The sequence below is a fragment of the Amphiura filiformis genome, chromosome 15, assembly GCF_039555335.1.
Source record: "Amphiura filiformis chromosome 15, Afil_fr2py, whole genome shotgun sequence".
Taxonomy (NCBI): domain Eukaryota; kingdom Metazoa; phylum Echinodermata; class Ophiuroidea; order Amphilepidida; family Amphiuridae; genus Amphiura; species Amphiura filiformis.
Window position 1 is genome coordinate 42,307,603 of NC_092642.1, and position 21,348 is coordinate 42,328,950.

General features: G+C 38.5%; 2 protein-coding genes across 2 annotated transcripts in view; one reads left to right on the forward strand and one right to left on the reverse strand.

The window, feature by feature from the left end:
- Positions 1-10,946, reverse strand: part of LOC140171656 (uncharacterized) — a 55,565-nt gene extending 44,619 nt beyond the window's left edge. Inside the window, exons 1-2 of the mRNA XM_072194950.1 lie at positions 10,405-10,946; positions 1,656-1,758 (exon numbers count right to left, since the gene is read on the reverse strand). Of these exons, the coding sequence (XP_072051051.1) occupies positions 1,656-1,697 (42 nt within the window). The 5' untranslated portion in view covers positions 1,698-1,758; positions 10,405-10,946. The remainder of the gene's footprint in view (positions 1-1,655; positions 1,759-10,404) is intronic.
- LOC140171659 (prestin-like) overlaps positions 1-21,348 on the forward strand; it is a 129,521-nt gene that overhangs the window by 4,356 nt on the left and 103,817 nt on the right. The window lies entirely within an intron of this gene.

A 21,348-nucleotide genomic window follows, 5' to 3' on the forward strand; every position in this document is an offset into this window, starting at 1 on the left:
TTTTATTTTTACTTGGCCTAATCATTGAATGCTTTATTTCATGTGTGAGCATTTTGAGCAATATGGAATTCAACAACCCTTCTACAAAAGCAACAAACAATTGTCAGTGATAAATCCACACTTGTAAAGTAGCGTATACACAAAGTAACAAAAGCAAGCATTATATATGCATTACATGTTAAAATTTGTCATGCCTGGAAGTAGTACTTGTGTTCGTATGCACGTTTAGGCCGAGTAAAAAAAGAAACATGTTTAGTGTCCCCTCGCTTCCTTTTTTGAAGATCCTTAAATTTTCTAAAATTTCAGTTATAACTTTCTAATGAAGAAGTTTGTGAAGTTCTATAGCCTTACAGATGTGTAAGAAGCAACTCAGGAAAGTGTGATCAGTAGAGTGGCATAACCTACCAGAAAAACAAAATAAAAAAGGACTCCTCCTATTTTTCCAGGTATCGCAGTGTATAATACGGACCAAATAGAGGTTTTGAACCATTAAAAAAAAAAAAAAAACCTCCTCCTTCCTTATTTTTCAAAAACCTGGACGCTAAACATGTATTTTTTTTATTTGGCCTTACATGTTGAATTCATTATTTTGGAGGAAGTGGCGAAACATTGCCTGTAGTTTTATTGCTCAGAGAAATCATGAATCTTCTTGTAATGTTGAGTGGCAAAAACTGACAATGACTTTAAACTGACATTCCTCATGAAATAATCATGTGGATTAGTTAGACCATCTTTAGCTTGTTTTCATTGTTGAAAAGGATTCAATCATGTTTCACCATCGTTCACCACTGTTTAGCAACCCGCATCCAGCGCGTGTGGTTTAGGTCAGGAGCAACTATGTGGATGCACGGCATAAATCCTAATAATGAAAACATACTGCATTTTAAAACAGATAGATTCACCCACTCCATGTTCCCTGACATTCCTAACCGTAACCCCAATATTGATCGTTGGGCTCAAATTTCAGGGAAGTTTTGGCCTTGGTGCCCCAGATCATTGTCAACTTTGCCCTTCTTTGTCTTTGCCCAATGCTGGCCTTGAAATTGGATGTCCCAACAAATTAAAATTTGAGGTCTAATGGGAGGGGGGTAGTTTATAAGAAAGACTGAAAATTTATAAGAAAGACTGAAATGAGGGGTCTGTGGTTCAAACCTGCACCCGAGAAAAGTTTTCTGTTCTTCTTTCTTTCTTCCTTCCTTCCCACTCACCAAAAATCAACAAGGGCATTAGATTTCAAGTTCAACTGTTTAATAACCTAAGATATTCATCATATTCGTCATGGATGGTCACAAATGTTTGCAGTCGCAATCACAGAATCACAGATATTAGACCCACACATAATGCTATCTAATGGTAAATCCACCATATTGGTTGGCCATGCTTGGAGACGGCATGTATAGGCAAACCTCAAAATCAAACATGTTATTGGCACAATACATTAGATTGAGCATAGGGAAAATGCGCTGTTTTTGAGAGTAAAATGCGTGCGCCAGTTTTTGAAAATATGCAAAAATGCAAGTACAAAGTGAAATTTACTTGCCCAGGGCAAAATAATCTGTATTAACACTATTTTGCCCATCAATGAGCAATATGTACAGCAAACATTGCAGAGTAGGTACTCCTTGGGTCTGAACTCTTTGGTCACAATAACTCACCTCCTTGTCCCTGGGAGTTTTCTTGGTCAGTTTTCTAAACATGGTTTACAGCATGGATGTTATCCTGAGGTACTGTATAGTCTGCATAGTGGTCTGCACTATCCTACAAAAGGAAAAATATACCAGTAAATTAATATCATATACCGTATTGGTCCGAGTATAGTCCCACCCGTTTTTTAGGTGAAAATTTTTCACAATTGGGGGGTGGGATTATACTCAAATTTCAAAAAAAAATAAAAAATTGTATTCATGTCATACTCTATTATTGATTTCAAAATGCCTTGAATTTGATTGCATTTTGATATCATTTTATAGAGTGAATAATTTTTTCTTTTTTTTTTTTTAGGTCAACCATGAATGATCCTAGCATCTAGGTCTAGGTCCAGGGACACTCCAAAACCGGAAAAAAAATCTTAAATTTTATTTTTTTTTTTTTTTTTTACAATTTCTGGAATTTTTGAAAAATGGGGGTGGGACTATACGAAGCGTGGGACTATACTCGGGGACGAATCACGGTACATGTATGCACTTTTTTGAATTACAAGCACATTATAAATGCGGAAGCCGATAAGTAGGCCTATTGTAGAGCTTTTCTACTGTACGTGAAAAAATTTGTTATTGTTTTGTTCTTACAATTTGGAGTATCTTTAAAATACATTTTTTGTACCCCTCTTAGGGATGTACAATTGTACATGTATGTAGTATCGTAAATTGGTGGTTGGTTGCTTGTATACTTGACTTAGGGATGAACAATGGAACACAGTTCAACCGCCAGTCAACTGGCGGTCGAGTTTTGATTTCATCCTTACGAGTTTTGTGGGTGTGAGGGCATTTTGTTTCAATGTATAGGAGGAGTAATCGGTGCATTTATGGGTGCATGGTGGGGTATACTATTTTTTATTCAAAGTGTTAACATTTATTTTTTAACTGTGTATATGGAGTATAAGGATGGTGCTAAAACAATTGAAGACAATGGATCCAGGATGGGTGGGCGTTGTGAGCGAATGAGAGGTGAGGTACAATGTAGAAATACTGTAACTGTGACCTCAATTTGAATGTTTATGACAATGTAGGGAATAAAACCTGCTCACGACTAAAAGACCTCTGAAAAAGTTGTATACACATTTTTGCATTGCCAAACCTCAGATCCAGGGTTCGGTTTTTGCCGGCAAAAACCTGTTTCTGCCGGCAAGGGTGGCAAAAACTGGCAAAAACATATTTTTGCCAGTTTTTGCCCGGTTTAAACCGGCAAAAGCTCACTTATAGTCACTCAAATATTAAACAGTAACACAGAACTTTTAATGAATCATTCAACATATTTTTTGTCTCATCAAGTCCTTAAAATGAAAACGTTTTGAATTTGATATATGCCGCATATCGGTTTTAATGCTCTTGACTCGAGCAGTGAAAATAAATGCCTTTAATTTCTATATGTTACTTACAAATATACAAAATCTGGCCTTTTTACACTCAGGAAATTATTTTTGTAACTTAATAATTTGTTTTGAGATGAAAAAACTGATCTATAAGTCACTTTTTTAGTTTTTGTCATTTTTGCAGGCAAAAACTGGAAAAACTGTTTTTGCCAAGCGGTAAAAACCGTGATTTTTTCCACCTGTGGCAAAAATCTGCGAACCCTGCTCAGATCTTCTGAGTGGGGTTTGGTTGGAGGTGCCCTGTGCATCCCCACCTGTGGTGTTTTGTGGTATTTAGACGGGTGCTCAGATATCCCAAAGTTACAGAGTAGCCAGAGTAGCCGGCAGGCAGATCTAATGAGAATCGGGCTGGGGGAGGATTTTAAAAAAATTTAAAGGGAGGGGGGAGGTGACAAATTGCTACAGCATTAGCAGCAAGCTTTACCACATCACATTGTACTTGTGTGTGTGTGTTTATCTATTTTTCAACACATTTTTTTTTAATTTGTCCTAAAAAGTAGACAGTGCAGGGCTTCTGGACATCTCTGGGTTAGGGTTAATGCCCAACTGCAATCATTACAGGATCACAGCATTAGTAAAATGTTTATACAGTATTATAATGAGTCAATAACCGACATGGCCCACTGAATTCTATGTGTAAATCCAGATTTGTTACTATACAGTACATATGATATAATATTTAAAATGGGATTATGATGTAGATTAGATCGGATTAGAATACAATATTTCCTGTGTTAAAAAGACAATTTATATGTCCAGGGGTAGCGCTAACTTGCGCCATGGGGTCATAGGCGCATTCTTTTAGCTTTTGGCGCACAGGATTACCATTTAGAGGAGGGTCATTTTGACCCCTTATTTCTATTGTTTGGGATCCATAGTTTTCAAAAATGTGCAATTTTTGACCCCTTGTTTGAGAACCTAGCGCTACCCCTGTATATGTCTGATAATTAGACTGTCCCACAGTCTGGGTTCCATCTCTGGGTAAATACTTGGAGCTAAAACCACCTTCCCCTTCACTCCACAGATTAATACTCCGGTTTAATATATATGTACATGTAGGCCTACCCACACACCACTAAGCCCTAAACTTTCAGCAACAAAGTTATAGGGCTCCTGGAGCACTGTGTGTCGACGAAAACTCAATTAATCTACAGACCAACTTCTTTTTTTTCCTAGCATTTAGCTCTAGGTCCAGGGACACTACAAAGCCGGAAAAAAAAATTAATCGGGTAATCCGTAGGGAAAAAACGGGCGGGTACCCGAACATCCGGGCTTGAGTCACTGCCTTACAGCAGAGAGAGTCCAAGCAACATGATCTCAACATTGGGTTGGGACTCTCTTGAACAGATATACATGTAGTAGTATGAGGAAGGTAGCAAGGGTCACCATGATGCATAAGATCGCCAATGGACAGGCTGCCATCCCGGAAGAAACAATTCTTCAGCCGGTAAACCGCTGTACCAAACATCTTTACAGTAAGGCATACCAATGCCCAACCGGAACCAAAGACTGAGTGCTGGGTACATTCTTACGTATTTTCCAAAATCAATAAAGGACTGGAATCAACTCCCCAACGAAATAACCATCAAGTCAACTAAGCAATTCAAGAAAGAAGTCACAAATCACTACAATACTCCACACTCAGTATAGTATCGTCATCGCTTCAGGCAGCAAACACCATAATCCTTCTCCCTTGACCCTAGTAAGGCATTGAGAAGTACATGTATTCTACTTGACAACTTGAACTTGACATCATCAACAGAGGAGCTTCACCATACTTTACAAAGCTTACATCAGACCACACCTGGAATACTGTGTTCCAGCTTGGAGTCCAGGATTTTAAAAAAGAAAGATATCACCACTCTGGAAAAAGTCCAAAGGAGAGCTACGGTACGGTACTAGGTTGGTCCCAGATATTACAGACATGACCTATGAGGAAAGACTTCCAAAACCTGAAGCTTTATACCTTGGAGCAAAGAAGACTTACAACTGTAGGGGTGACTTCATCGAAACATTCAAGATCTTGAACCAATTTGAGAGAGTGGACCAAGACAGGTTCTTCAAGCTAGCAACCACAGACACAAGAGGATTTTAGAGGAAGCTGTTCAGAAGCTGTTCAAACCAAGGCTACACAAAGCACTCAGGAGCAGACAAGATTTCTTTTCACAGACACAGAGAGTTGTTTTCATTGGAACTTACATTGCCAACCTACGTTGTTAATGCCAAGACAACAAACTCCTTCAAATCACAACTAGACAGACATTGGAAATATATGGGGTAGGCGTAAGCCTACTCTCCCCCATCAAACCCCGATCAAATCTTGGTCCAGTTCTTCTTGGTACATTGTAGAAGAACTGCCAACAGGTTATGTATTCTCCACAAAGCCAGACAGGGCCTCCTAGCCATGCCGGTTGAACACCTGTAAACCAAGCCTGCGTCAATCTCAGCATACTCACTCTGATTCATACCAGATCATCACTTGTGCCAAGGATTGTTACAAATATTCATACATTGTACTTCCCCAAAACTAATAGACTGGAATCAACTACCAGTACCTCAATCAATCATCCAAATTCAAGACTCAACCAGCTTCAAAGCAGCTGTGCAAGCATACCTACATTTGTAAAGCAAGACTAAAGCATCTACATACAGACGCACACCAATTCCTGCTCGTCTTGTTCCGCACAGAGAGTTGTGCAGTATCCACACAGATACACAAACTGTAAGTGTAAGTGACTATATGCTTTATGTTTTGCAATTGATGCATGTTGGCTGAACGTTTTTGATGAATGTCAATCTTTGACAAGATGTTAACTTTAAAACGGAAAGCGCAAAACGGTTTTCAGTTTTGACTTTCTTTTCTCAATGGCTTCAAGTTGATATAAAATGATGTGGTTGTTTGATACAAATTTGAATTCCCCTTTAATATACCGTACCGGAACCGGCGGTACCTATAATATACCGGTGCCCAGGGGTGGAATTTCGTAAAGTGCCACAGGAGTCCAAGTGGATTCTCGCAAGAGAGTTTTGCGAGAGTCCATGGATTCCCGTAAATGGATTCTTGTTGTACAATCTTGCGGGAGTCCAAAAGGTATTATATGTAGGCCTACGTAAAATGCATTCAAACAAACTAACAAAGTTAAGTTTTTATGTGTCATCATACTCTCACTTCCATATTTCATTGCATCTTTGGCGACTTTTCCTTTATATTTTGCAGGCTTTGAGTTTTAAGACGTGTTGAAGTTAAACTTAAGTTCGCTTATCCGATCATTTCCAGCGAGAGTCCACATGGACTCTCGCAATAGGATTTTACGGGAGTCTCTGCGAGAGTCGACTCTCAGACTCCCGCGAAATTCCACCCCTGGGTGCCTACTTTATATTCATGATCATGTATACAGCTTGTAGATCAGATGGCATAACAGAGAGTTGGGTACGGTATACATTATTGATACTACAACCAGAAATATGAGACACTGCTACAACATAGTACAACCAGAGGTTTGACAGTGAATTTCGCTGATCCCTCCTGTTCTTTTGCTATGTCGATTTAACACACGATTCCCGCTGTTGTTTTGGTTCCACTTTAGCACCCCCCGGTACACGCATGGAGGCTGCCATTTGGGTTTTTAGCACCCACTTTAGCACCCGGCTACCATGGCTACGCGTTCAGCATCATCGCGTACAGTACGCGTTCCCAACTGTCAATAATCGGGGGTAAATCACAACGATATCTGACAAGTCTTACATTAGACATGATCACATTTTGAACATGTGAGGGCGGGCTTCATTAAGCTTACTTGTGCACCAAGATCCTGTCTTAACTGTGTAATCCAATAGGAAAATGAAGAAAATTTGGATTTTGACCCTCAAAACTCCAATGTAGCATGATTTAAAAAAAATCTGCATTTGAATAATATTTGATACTATTATAAATGAAAGCCACATTTCATGAAACATTTGCGAAAGTTTTGTAAAATGGCCCTTCGTGCTCAAAAATTTAGCCATAAAGTACATACACACATGTTATGACATAGGAAGCCATTGATAATGCTGGGACACACAATTTGGCCCATTTTGGGACATTCAGGCGAGCATACTTTTCCTCATAACATTGCCAATTATATATAGGCCTATACATGATTGACCCCTCATTTTTTACGTTAAATGATTCTCTTTTTAATGAAAGCAATTTTAGATGAATTTATTAAATTTCAAAATTTTATGAACATGCCTACTTACGTGTAGATGCGAAATTGAGGTTAATTTTCACGATTGAAACAGTATTTTTCTTGTATAAATCTTGGCCCGGATAGCGGGATTGTTGGTTGATTCAATGTATTTGATAAATTAAGTTCACGGATGCGCTAAAAATATAATTAAAAGTATTAAAAATGCTGTTCAACATAATTTGAAAAAAAATGCACTATTGAAAAAATCTAACCGTGGATGCAGCATGCCGCAATTTTACGGGTAATTTTCATGACTCAACACAGAGCACGGACGCGATATAGCCTGTGGAAATCGCGGTAAGTGTTCCAGGCCTACACGATGGCAGGGCAATGGCGGCTCCCATACTTAATTAAATTACTTTTATATTGAGCAGTCATATCCCACTACTTTGTTTTATCTCTGGTACAACGTACAGTGGAGTCACATCAGGTCACAGTGTTAGTGTAAGCATTTGACATCTTGAATACGGTACCATCTAGTCCGAATAATCAGACCCAGTCCCAGAACAAAATATTAATTTCTGACATGATCGTGTTCTGGGTACCATCTAGTTCCAGTAACTGTAACCATAGACTCTAGGTCCGTAAATGTAGATGTCATTATGTTTATGATAAAGACTGAAGTCTTGCTGCTGCTGGCGAGACTAGGTACCAACATGACCTAAGTTAAGCGTTTTGGGTCAAGCTGGGAGAAAAAAATCCCAGGTCGACCAAAAATAGCGTATCGCACACGATAGACCACCTAAGTTATTGTAAATCGTTTTCTCCCAGGTCGACCGTAAATTTTGGGTTGCCACATTAGGCCCATAAGCGCCAGGATTTTTAGCCAGGTCGACCCATGACAAGCATGCAAATAGCCCTACATACGTGCCCCGACCATGGCGATATACATGTGATGAGTATAACCATTGTACGGCATTCATTCATAACTTTGTGCAAGCGCCGGTGTGACTTTTAGGCCCCGAACAATCGATTTTGAGTTTCCCGTCACATAATTTTTGAAAACAAGTGAGGTAACTTTTTCATTATTCATTATTCATTATTCATTATTCATGTGACTTTCATTATATGACAAAATGCGAGTGTAAAACATGTTGTTATTTACCGCTCACTCACTCAAAGGATGTTTAACCAAAGATATAAACTTGCAAAGAGGCTGCATGGTCAAAATTGATACCAATTCCTTTCTTTTTACTATTATTCTTATTTATTTATAAATTTTGTGTGATTTAAGTAGGCCTACTATTATCCAGTTGACGTTGACATGCGATATCGTCCACTGCATGACAGTACGACCACTGTCGCATATCTTAATTGATATGTACATGACAAATCTTTAATACAAACGTCAGCAAAGTCCCATCAAATTGAAATCAAATACTGAAACAATTGCAATTCATGAATTGGTAAGTTTTACAACTCCATATCGAATCTTGCGCCAACAAAATTAAAGGGAAACCCCCACAGCGTGTTTTGTTGATGTTGAATACCGCATAGTTCTTGCAGCAATGTCATAAACACAACGGAGTTGAAATATATAATTGTTTGCTCTTTTTGTTTATTAAATTTAATTTAAAACTATGTCGAATACTATTTAAAAATAAATAATTGATCAATCGGGACAACAAATATAAAATTAACAGTATTAATATATTTCTTTAATTACCAAAAACAACGATATTGTGCAAAGTCACAAACAGCACTGTAGAATAAAAAATCAGATATTGAAAAATATTTTTGTTCGACCGCATATTTCGTGCAACAGTGTCACAATAGAGCAGAGTTGAAATATATAAATTTTGCCATTTTTGTACAGTAAAATTAATGTAAAACGATACCAAGTACTATTTTAAAATATATGATTGATATTTATGAAAAGAAATTCAAAAATACCAGAATCAATATATTTTTTTTTTAATTCGCACAAACATCACTATTCATTGTGCGATTTCGCGAACAGCACTGTAGAATCATTGATCTGTCAATGACAGCATTAGTCTTTCAGTCCAGTATATGATACGCATGCGCGGGAAAAGGACTGCGACGTCAACATTTTACAAAGCGTTGCGAACCGGGCCTACAGGATCTAGGCTATCACTATCACATCGCCAATCAACCGGCCGCAATGAGTTTACTGCCGTAGCGAAATCGATGTTTTGAATTTGATTTTTCCACTAAAATGCACGGCTTTTCATCGCTTTTTTGGTAAAAATGATAAGTTTTTATTTTATTTTTGAAAATCGCAATAATGAATTCAAGTGCGGGCCCGAAAATGAAGTGCGGGCGGGCGACGGGAAACTCAAAATCGACTTTGCCACGCCTTACCAGTTTCAGTGTCTTGACTTGGCATCTAACTTAATTCAGTCATAGGCCTACTCTCATTCTCGTATTTATTTAATAGAGTAGGCCCTATTCTTGTTTTAGTTTGCAAAATACAGAGGCAGATATAATCCCGGGATATACATGTAGTCATACTTCCAAGTTTTCTACTTTCTTGAATTTGCGTCAACGTGTAGGCCTAAACTCGCTTAAAGGTCCACCAACACATCTGGAATAATTAACTACATAATTTAGTTATGTGGCCCAGGGCATGTCAGTCCAGACACCACCTAAGTCCAGACAAGTATATAAGTATACAGGAGTGTGATCTATTAATAAGGACAAGGTCGCCAGTTGACCAGGCCAACGATTGTGGACCTTTAAGCTTACATCCAAGTTCGCATGGACGGTACGACTCGATGTTTCAGACTTGTGAGAAAAGGAAAGAGGTCACAAATAGGATCAAATTTTCTAATCCAACAAAGAATCACCCTGCCTAAGTGCCGGACATAGGCTAGGCTTACATGTTTTAAACTTTATTATTATCCACCACGAATGGAGTGCCAATTTCTATTAGCCTAAGCTGTCTTTCTATCAACAAACGTGGAATCTCCCAGCTTGACCAATTTGGCCTAAGTTAACTACATCATGACCATCACCATATGATCATGATGATCATTCACTGTGACTGATAATTTTTTAAGCTTACTCAAACTACACGAAGATTACACAATAAAAAGAACAAATGAAAATAACAGCACTTACAATATGATGTTCTTAGAGCTCTTATGAATATCCTGCACTGACATCTACTGTCATTACATCAAAATCAAAATAAAGAAATTCGTAAACTGTTATTCCATCTCAGTGACTTTCTCACTCCATCGCATCTGAAAATCACTATCATTGTTTAGCTTCCGGCGTCTTGCGCTACCAGTTTTAGTTGTTCTAGATTTTAGTATCTAATTTTTAATAACTTTATGTCCAATAATAATTTTCACAGTAAATAAAAGATAATAAGAAGGAATTATAATGTTACTAGCTCACCATTAATGAATTATGAATTTAAGCAGTGACTCATATTTATATCAGGCTTTTTTTCAATTATATTAAATAAAGTTTTGTTTCATTTAAAAACACCACTTAATTGGCAGGTGGATTCCCGATTTCATTTCTACCAATGAGGGGGTAGTGCTACGAAAAATAGTGGTAATTGGGGGTGACAGGTGTTTTAACTATTTAGTTTTTCATGGGTGACTTGCTTTTCCCAGAAAAGTTTTTGAAGTGAGTGTTTCCCAGAAAAAAAAGTTTTGGAATTAAGCGTATGATGAAAAAGAAAGAAAGGGGAAAAAAACACACCAAAAACAACAACAAAAACAAAAACAACAACAACAAAAAAACCCTTTAATATATCATGACGGAAGTTGTCTATTTAAAAAAAAAATCAATTGTACTTTCCCAAAAATTTATCTGGTTGCCGTTGTTACCATACTTTTTCAGCTGTATTATGTTCGTTTGATCTTTCTATTTTGTTCAAACTTTTAAAATGTTTATGTTCCACCTGATGGCCAATGGAATTCCATGGTGGAGCAGTGGCATAGCTAACAAGGATGGGACCCAGCAAACACAAAAACGTTTTAAAAACGGAAATAAGTTATATTTGCTTTTGGTTTAGGTAAAAACGTTTTAATAACATTAAAATGTCGGGTTATATAAAATTAATGAAAACGTTTTGTATGAAACACACTGCAACCATATTTTTAAAATGTTTTCAAAATGTTATCCGAAACTATTTTTGCAAACATTTTTTGCCAAATATTTTGTCAACACTTAAAATATTTGCGCCCAGCAAACATAGAAATGTTCTAAATTTTTTTTCAAAACCATTAAAAATAACATTATGTTAAAATATTTGCGCCCAGCAAACATAGAAATGTTCTAATTTTTTTTCAAAACCATTAAAAATAACATTATGTTAAAATATTTGCACCCAGCAAACACGGAAATATTCTTAAAATGTTTTTTACAAAACGTTTTAATATCTAACATGTCGGGTTATATAAAGGTCATGAAAACGTTTTTAAAACGTTATTGCAAATATTTTTGGCAAATATTTTGGCAAAATATTTTTCAATCCCAAATTAACTTTCTGTATAGAATGTTTTGTATCAAGTATTCAAAAATGTTTTGGAATGCTATTAAAATGCTATTAGGCCTATATAACCGACATTTAAATGTTTTCTGTAATACATTTTGTGTATGCTGGGCAGTAGATTATCAGAAAATGCTTTTTAATATTATGAAAACGTTTTATACCCTTGAGGGATATAGAATGCACGTTTTGGGCGTTTCGACAGTATTTTTTGTGGGACATGAGAGCACATCAGACATATCGAATTGCATTCTGAATACGAAGAATGTCTTTCTGATATCAAATAATTTTCCATTTTTTGAAATTCACGATATAATACAAATTTTATGACAAATTATCAAAATTTGATATTTGTCACATTTTTGATACATAACAGTCCTCCAAGTAAATTTTATAAATCTAATGATATATTCTTAAAGTGTATGTAGCTGGGAGGAAAAGCCGACGATCAATTGAAAATTTTGACCTTTCATATTGAAGATATGGATTTTTCCCACAAAAGACCTTTTTTTTTTGGTTTTTTGGGAAAAAAATCCATATCTTCAATACGAAAGGTTAAAATTTTCAAATGATCGTCGGCTTTTCATCCCACCTACATACACTTTAAGTATAAATTATCAGATTTATAAAGTTTACTTCAAGTACTGTTAAATATCAAAATATCAATTTTAATCATTTCCCATAAAATGTGTATTACATTTCGAATTTCAAAAAATCAAAATTATTTGATATCAGGACATTCTTCGTATTCAGAATGCAATTCGATATGTCTGATGTGCTCTAATGTCCAACAATAAATAGGGCCTACTGTCCAAACGTTCATACCCCATCCCTTAATATAACCTGATATGTTAAGCCTTAATGTACGATTTTCGTCAAATTTTAATTTTGTTATTCTTTATTCAAAATGTTGAAATAATATTAGTAATAACTGACGGGAAGAGTTGCTGTCCATTTCAAGTTAAAATAACAAGGTAAAGAGAAACCCCACTGGTTATTTTGGCCATTTAACATGCAGTTCTATGGGAGGACATATTATCATAATTTTTACTCTTAACTTATTTTATCATAACTTTGATCTGTTGACCTACAAAGACAACACATTTGGCCGAATCCATTTAGGTGCAAGTTGGGACATGTGTAAACATTACAAATATGCAAAAAAATCAGGTTTGAAAAAAATTTCATATTGTTGAGATCTCAGATGGGGTATTTATCAATTTCTATGTTTCTTGCACAACCCCAACTATTTCGCGGGCTCATCCCGTTATTGCTTAGCGGGCTCATCCCGTTATTGCTTAGCGGGCTCATCCCGTTATTGCTTAGCGGGCTCATCCGTTATTGCTTAGCGGGCTCATCCGTTATTGCTTAGCGGGCTCATCCTGTTATTGCTTAGCGGGCTCATCCGTTATTGCGGGATGAGTCATCCGTTATTTAGCGGGCCCACATTATTTTGCGGGATGAGTCCTCCCATTATTGCGGGATGACTCATACCAGGATGTGTGCCCATAATTCCATACTCAACACAGACTCCACCCACGCTTTAGCGGGCCCCAGCAGAGCCCAAAAGTGTATATAAGGAGCAGTGGATCAGAGCTGAGATTCATTCAGAGCTTAGCTTTTGACCAGACAACATCTATGTCATTCACTCTGTGTGTAGATACACTGAACAATAATAACTCTATATAGTAACCTACAGCTTGTGTGTGTGAGACTTCTTTACTAGTCATTCTCTATATTCAAGAACCCAACACTGGTGGCAGCGGTGGGATAAGAGCTACAACACTAAATCGAGATAGGCCTTTTAAAGACACGCTACCAATAATAATTCATCATGCCTGGACGTAAAAAGAGGCAATCAGGGCCAACTGTAGAAGATGATTTGGATGATCAATATGATGACCAAATTCAGCAATTAAGAAGACAAATAAAGGAGCTAGAAGATAAGAGCAAAGCTGATAGGCATAAGAGTGAAGCTGATAGAACAAAAATAAAAGAGTTGGAAGAGAAGAGTGAAGCTGACAGGACAAAAATAAAAGAGCTAGAAGGGAAGAATCAAGTTGTGGAAGTGAAGATGAAAGAATTGAAAGCTGATAGAGAGAAAATAGAAGATGAACAAAGAGGGAAGATTAATGAGTTAGAAGATGAAAACAAAGCAAGGAAAGAAGAAACTAAAGAGTCAAAAGAAGAAAATAAGGCAATGAGAGAAGAAATTCAACAGCTCAAGGCAGCTCTGAAAGAGAAGGGTCAAAAGGTCATTGACCAGCAACACATCATTAATAAGAAAGATCAAGAAATACAAGCCTTAGATGAAGAAGCAACTCAGTTGGAGGAAGAAAGAAACGAGCTGGCGAAAGAAAAGAAAATACTAATTGGGAGAAATAATGAGTTACAAGCACAACTGGGTCATTTACAAGTACAACTGGAGGACAAACACAAGTCAGAGGAAGCAAAGCAAGAAAAGATTGCATGTTTGGAACAAAATATGGTGGATATCGACAAGTCAAAAACTCTGCAAAATGATAGACTTATGGCACACAATGTAGAGCTACAAGATGAAATTATTAATCTAAAACAAAAGACAGAGGAGGTAGCCAGGTTAAAAGATAGGCAAATAGAGCAACTTCAGGCAGAGAAATTACAGGTGCAGTCAGCTCTGCAAGAACAAGAAAACAGAGAAAGGCATTTTAGGAAAGCAGCAGATGAGGAAATGAAAAGGATGGATTCAGAGGTCAGAATGGCACAAACAGAGGCAGCTCAATCCCTGGAAGAAGCCAAAACATTCAGCATTAGATATACACAACCAACTGCGCAGTCATCAAAGACTGGCAATACTTTCTCGCAGCAAGGAAATAACACAACAAAATTCCAAGTACCAATGCCAAAACCAAAATTGTTCAATGGGAAAAATTGGGAAGGTTTCATTGCACAGTTTCAGAGTATGGCAGAGTACTCTGGATGGGATGACGAGACTAAAAGACTTCGCCTGTTACACCATGTGACTGATGAGGCATCACAGTTTGTTTACAACATGTGTGACGAGACTACAAGGAGCTCTTATACTAAACTGTTGAAAGCGCTTCGTCAACGGTTCGGAGAACATCACACGCCATCTAGTTACATCGCAAAACTTGACGCCATGAAATACAACCAAAAGGACTCCCTGGCTGAATATGCGACTAACATCTGTTTCTATGTAAGGCATGCTTGGCCAAGCATAGATGAGGATACAAGAAGTGAGATGGAAGTTGAGTATTTCATCAGGAACTTGGGGGATCCCGGCATGATCAGAACTGTGGGGAATCAGAACCCCAGCACATTAGATGAGGCAAGAGATTGTGTCGAGAGATACATTGACATTGAAGACTGCATGAAGCCAAGAAGAAATCCGATACGGGCGGTCCACTTTGAAGGTGTTTCTGAGAGCCCTCATGACCTGACAGACTCTAGATTTCAACGGTTTGAAGAGGAAGTAGCTAGACGACTAGAAAGAGAGCTGGCTGCCAAGATCGAGGAAAAAATGGAACAGTTGGCAGCTCTCCAACGACCAAGACGATTTAATAATAGACCATCTGGACCGAGAAGACAATCAGGACCTCCCAGATGTTATAACTGCAATGAGCCGGGACACTATTCAAGACAGTGTCCTCACCCGCCACAACAACAGACATCACAGCCATGGGCAAGACCAGAACCATCACAACCACACCCAATGCAGCCACGCCTACAACAGTCAAATGGGAATGACATCCGACCACACCCTCAACAACAGTGGCCACCACAATCTGTACCCAGCCAGCAAAACAACCAAAGACCATCACCTATTAGGTCTACCCTCAACCAAGCTACCAGTGAAACCAGCAGTGGGCAACATAGTGCAGTAGTCACCGGAAATGGAAATTACGCGGCGGGAGACTTCCAGTGACCGTGCCTGATGGCCAAGGTACGGTCAAGGAGTATACCAAGATACCGATAAGACGACAAATTGATAAGTTTGGAGTTTCTGCATTATTACCAGTACAAATTCATGGGGCATCTACCAAAATACCTGTGGACACTGGTGCTGCAGTTACCATCATGTCAACACGCCTTTTTAACAGAATACCTGACGGTCTAAAACCATGTCTTAAACCATGTATGAAAGTAAAGCTGGAAGCAGCAGACGAGAAGTGTATAGCTGTCGATGGGATAGCTGAAGTAAAGTTGAAAATTGGCTCTCAAACATTTGTGTGGGAAGTTTACGTCGCACCGATCCAAGATGAGGGACTACTGGGGTTTGACTTCTTATATTATTTCGATTGTGCCTTTGAGGCACGAAGAGGAGTACGAATTAATGGTCAATGGACCACGTGTGAAGTTCAGATGGGACCCCCGAAAGCGACAAGAGTAAGTCTGGTGGAGCAGACAACAATACCAGCACTTAGCGAGTGTGTGGTTGAAGGAAAAGCCGATTTTAAGCAATTTGGAACCCGTCACGGAGTGGTTGAGCCCAGCTCTCGTTATTCTGTTAATAAGATGTATAAAGATGATGATGATATAAGCCTGATAATTGGAAACTCCCTTATCGACACTAAAAGACAAGACGTGGGAATACCAGTGAGAGTTATGAATCCGACTAATGAGGACATTGTTTTGTACAAGGGAACTACACTTGGGTATGTTGATGAAGTTGACTCTATAGAACATGTGTTAGCAGAAGCAGAACACAGCGAAAAGTACAAAGATGAAAAAGAGGAAATCAGATTCCCTGTGTGTAATGTTCATGTGCACCCAAATGACAAGTCAAAAGTTGAGGAAATGGGCAGATTAAAGAGTAATAGTATGGAGAGTTCTGATGTCAACATTAGTTCCTGGTGTGAGGATCTGCAAGAGTTATATCAGAGAAGTTGTATAGATCTTGATAGTGAGCAGCAAGTCAATTTGGCAAGACTATTGAATAACAATATCGACTGTTTCGCTACATCACCTACTGACTTGGGAAGAACTTCGGTCATACAACATGAAATTGACACTGGGGATGCTCTACCAGTCAAATCAGCACCACGCAGGCCTCCAATGGCATTCGCAGGTGAAGAAGAAAAGGTTATTCAACAGCAACTAGATGCAGGGGTGCTCAGACCTTCCACATCACCATGGGCATCAGCACTTGTCTATGTCAGGAAGAAATGCGGAGGAGTTCGCGCTTGCGTGGATTATCGCCGCGTCAATGATTTGACCAAGAAGTGCGCATATCCTTTGCCTAAAATAAGCGAGTGTCTGGACTGCTTGGGAGATGCTAAGTTTTTTTCTACTCTTGACATGCAGTCAGGGTATTGGCAAATCGAAGTGAAGGAATCTGACCGACCTAAAACAGCGGTTGTAACCAGAGGAGGGTTGTACGAATATGTCACCATGCCATTTGGCTTATGTGGGGCGCCAGCAAGTTTTACTCGCTGTATGGAGTTGATATTTCGCAAACTTCAATGGAAGACTCTGCTCATCTACATCGACGATCTTATTGTCTTTTCCCCCTCTGTCTCTAGCCATTTGGGACACTTGGAAGAAGTTTTCTATCGACTCAAGAAAGCTGGTTTAAAGCTCAAACCAAGCAAATGTAATTTACTCAAGACAGAAGTAGCATTTTTGGGACACATAGTAACCCAAGACGGAGTGAAGACCGACTCGGCAAAGGTTGACGCTATTAGCAATTGGCCAGTACCTAAGAACCTCACAGAAGTTAGATCTTTCTTGGGAATAACAAGTTACTACCGACGATTTATACAAGGATATGCTCAAATTGCCCATCCTCTTAACCGGTTACTGGAAGCTGGACATGTATTTTCTTGGGATGATGAGTGTCAAGTAGCATTTCAGAAACTTAAAGAAGTTTTAATGAGTGACCAAGTCATGGCCTACCCAAACAGCCATGACAAATTTGTTCTGGACACAGATGCTTCCAACACAGCAATAGGTGCGACCCTTTCTCAGATACAATGGAGCGAAAAACAACAGGAAAAGTTAGAGCGCCCAATTGCATATGCAAGTAAAACCATGACTAAAACTCAACGACGCTACTGTACAACTCGTCGTGAACTTTTGGCAGTGGTATTCTATGTGTGGTACTTCCGTCATTACTTGTTGGGTAGGGAGTTTCTCATACGGACTGACCATAGCGCTCTCCGATGGGTGATGTCATTCAAAGAACCAGAAGATCAGATGGCGAGGTGGATTGAAATCTTGACTCAATTTATCTTCAAAATAGTTCATCGAAGTGGCAAGAAGCACTTAAATGCAGACAGTTTAAGCAGAATTCCATGTGACCCAGATGACTGCAATTGTTATGATGGTCAAACCATTCTAGCTGAATTACCATGCGGAGGATGTGACAAATGTCATAAGAAACACAAAATGTGGTCGGACTTTTTTGAACTAGATGATATGATGTCGGTGAATGTCAGATGCATTCATTACACAATGACGGATCAAGAAGAAGATCATACTTCCCCAGTGACAAACAGGAAAAATAACAAAGATGAAGACTTATATGCACTTCAAGACTCTTCATTTAATCAAGTTGACCAAGATTGCGGCAAATGTGATTTCATCATACCTCCAACTCCCTATAAAACAACAAAGAGTGAACAATCATCCTCCATCAAGAAGCCAATCTTGAGAGTGAAACACCAAACTTGTGACACTAACATCTCTCATCACTCACTCAGTGCAGCTATCACAACAAAAATACCTAGTACAGATGCAAATGGTGTTAATCAGGATTGCTTGAAGTTTACCACTAGACCAGTGAAACCAATAACTTGTATAAATAGCGATGAGGATGCAACGGGCTATAGAATCCATCAAGAAGAAACTGATATTAAAGGCTGTGGTGTTAGGGCGACATGGATTGAAGGTTATACATATGACAAGCTCAAGGAGATACAAGAAGAAGATGCAGATTTGGAGCCTATCATCAAAAGCCTTAACCAAAGTCCAGATAGACCAAGTCGTGAAGTAATTCATGACAAAAGCCCAGTGTGTAGGAACTTATGGTTGCTATGGGATCAGCTTAAGTTGGTGGACGGAGTGCTTTTCAAGCATCATATTGAGAAGGGCAGTAATCAAGCAAAGCTTTTGTTGGTGGTTCCCAAGAAACTGCAAAATGAGATTGTACATTCTGCACACAACCCTGTGACATCAGGACACCTGGGGACAAAGAAGACACTCAGCAAGATCAAGCGGTTATTTTACTGGTACAAAATGAAGGAAACGGTATATGTATGGGTGAAGAAATGCGCTTCATGTGGTGCAAGAAAGAGACCAAGTAAGACCCCAAGAGCTGCCATGAAAGACTACCGTGTGGGTGCACCAATGGATAGAGTTTGTATTGATGTCTGTGGACCCTTTCCGATCTCGGATGAATGAAATAAATACATCTTAGTAGTCGGTGATTGTTTTACACGGTGGATAGAAGCGTATGCCATGCCGGACCAGACAGCCAAAACGATAGCTGACAAACTAACCAAGGAATTCTTCTCTCGCTTCGGTCTACCACTCGAGCTGCATTCTGACCAAGGGCGATCATTCGAATCGGAATTGTTCCAGCAGCTATGCAAAGTACTAGATATCCACAAGACAAGGACTTCCTCATACCATCCAATTGGTAATGCAATGATTGAGCGTTTCAACCACACATTAGTAACTCTCATCTCAGCATATGTGGATCAGGAGCAGCGTCAATGGGATGTGAATGTACCTTTGCTAACATCAGCATACAGAAGTTGTCTACATGAGGCTACAGGGTTCTCACCGAATATGTTGATGTTAGGCCGAGAAACTAATGCTCCCATGGACCTACTTTATGGGCCTATCTTACATGAACACGAAACAGATCTTTCCACACCAGTGAATGAAAGTGAATATGTTGCAAATCATGCTGACACAATGCAGAGGATTTACCAGCTTGTTCGGGAAAATATGGCAAAAGCCGGTGAACGACAGAAGAGAGACTATGATGCACGAATATCCACGAATAATTATAATGTCGGAGACCTTGTTTACCATCTTGACAGCACCAAACAGAAGGGAAAAAGCCCTAAACTGAATCCACACAAATGGGTCGGTCCATGTGTAGTAACAAGGAAATGTAGTGACCTTCTGTTCGAGATATGCGCAAAACCAAGAGGAAGGCGGCGGCTGCTTCATCACAATCGACTTAAACCCTATCTCAGCGATGAAATGCCTGACTGGGTTCGGAAATTGAGAGATGCCTTAAAGGACGGCATAGACAGCAAGTCACCAGCACCAAAGGAGAATTCACCAATTCAGGTGATTGAACAAGATAACGGTGATGTGTTGCCTGAACCTGACCAAAATTCTAGCAAATCTGATAATGAACTAAGTCGAATTGCAACAGGGACTACTCACACTAAGCGGAGTACAAAGAAACCTAATAGTAAACTGAAAATCAGTACAAAGACAGACAAACTTTTGCAGAAGTCAATGGAAATTGATGCTCCTATACCTGTAGTTTCAGTTCCAACAAGTAAGAAATCTACAAAGGAAAATTCAAACCAACCTGAGAACAAACAAAATAATAGGCCTACGGTGGAGGATGCAACAGCTAGTCGCAGAAGTGTGCGTGCCAGAAAAAGGACAGAACATTATGGAGTATAAACTGCAACATGGATAACAAATAGTATCAAAATGCTGCACAGATCAGAACTATATGGATTGGCAGTCATTGAGTGTTTAACACACTCAACATAGAGAACTAAAAACAAAAGGAGCACTGGGGTGCAACTTCAATGACCATATACATCAGTGTAACTATGACTACTACAGGTTGCTGTAAAATGGAGATAAAAACATTTTATATAGGGCAGGCACCTACACACTCACACCTATTGTGTATATACATGCTGTATTGAAATTCACCAATATTAATTTGTGAATGAACTTCTCTCTAGAGGGGAATCTGGTCATTCACTGTCAACCTATGACCAGGATACCCCAGTTTATTAGAGGAACATTATAAGCTTTTTCAGCTGTATTATGTTCGTTTGATCTTTCTATTTTGTTCAAACTTTTAAAATGTTTATGTTCCACCTGATGGCCAATGGAATTCCATGGTGGAGCAGTGGCATAGCTAACAAGGATGGGACCCAGCAAACACAAAAACGTTTTAAAAACGGAAATAAGTTATATTTGCTTTTGGTTTAGGTAAAAACGTTTTAATAACATTAAAATGTCGGGTTATATAAAATTAATGAAAACGTTTTGTATGAAACACACTGCAACCATATTTTTAAAATGTTTTCAAAATGTTATCCGAAACTATTTTTGCAAACATTTTTGCCAAATATTTTGTCAACACTTAAAATATTTGCGCCCAGCAAACATAGAAATGTTCTAAATTTTTTTTTTCAAAACCATTAAAAATAACATTATGTTAAAATATTTGCGCCCAGCAAACATAGAAATGTTCTAATTTTTTTTTTCAAAACCATTAAAAATAACATTATGTTAAAATATTTGCACCCAGCAAACACGGAAATATTCTTAAAATGTTTTTTACAAAA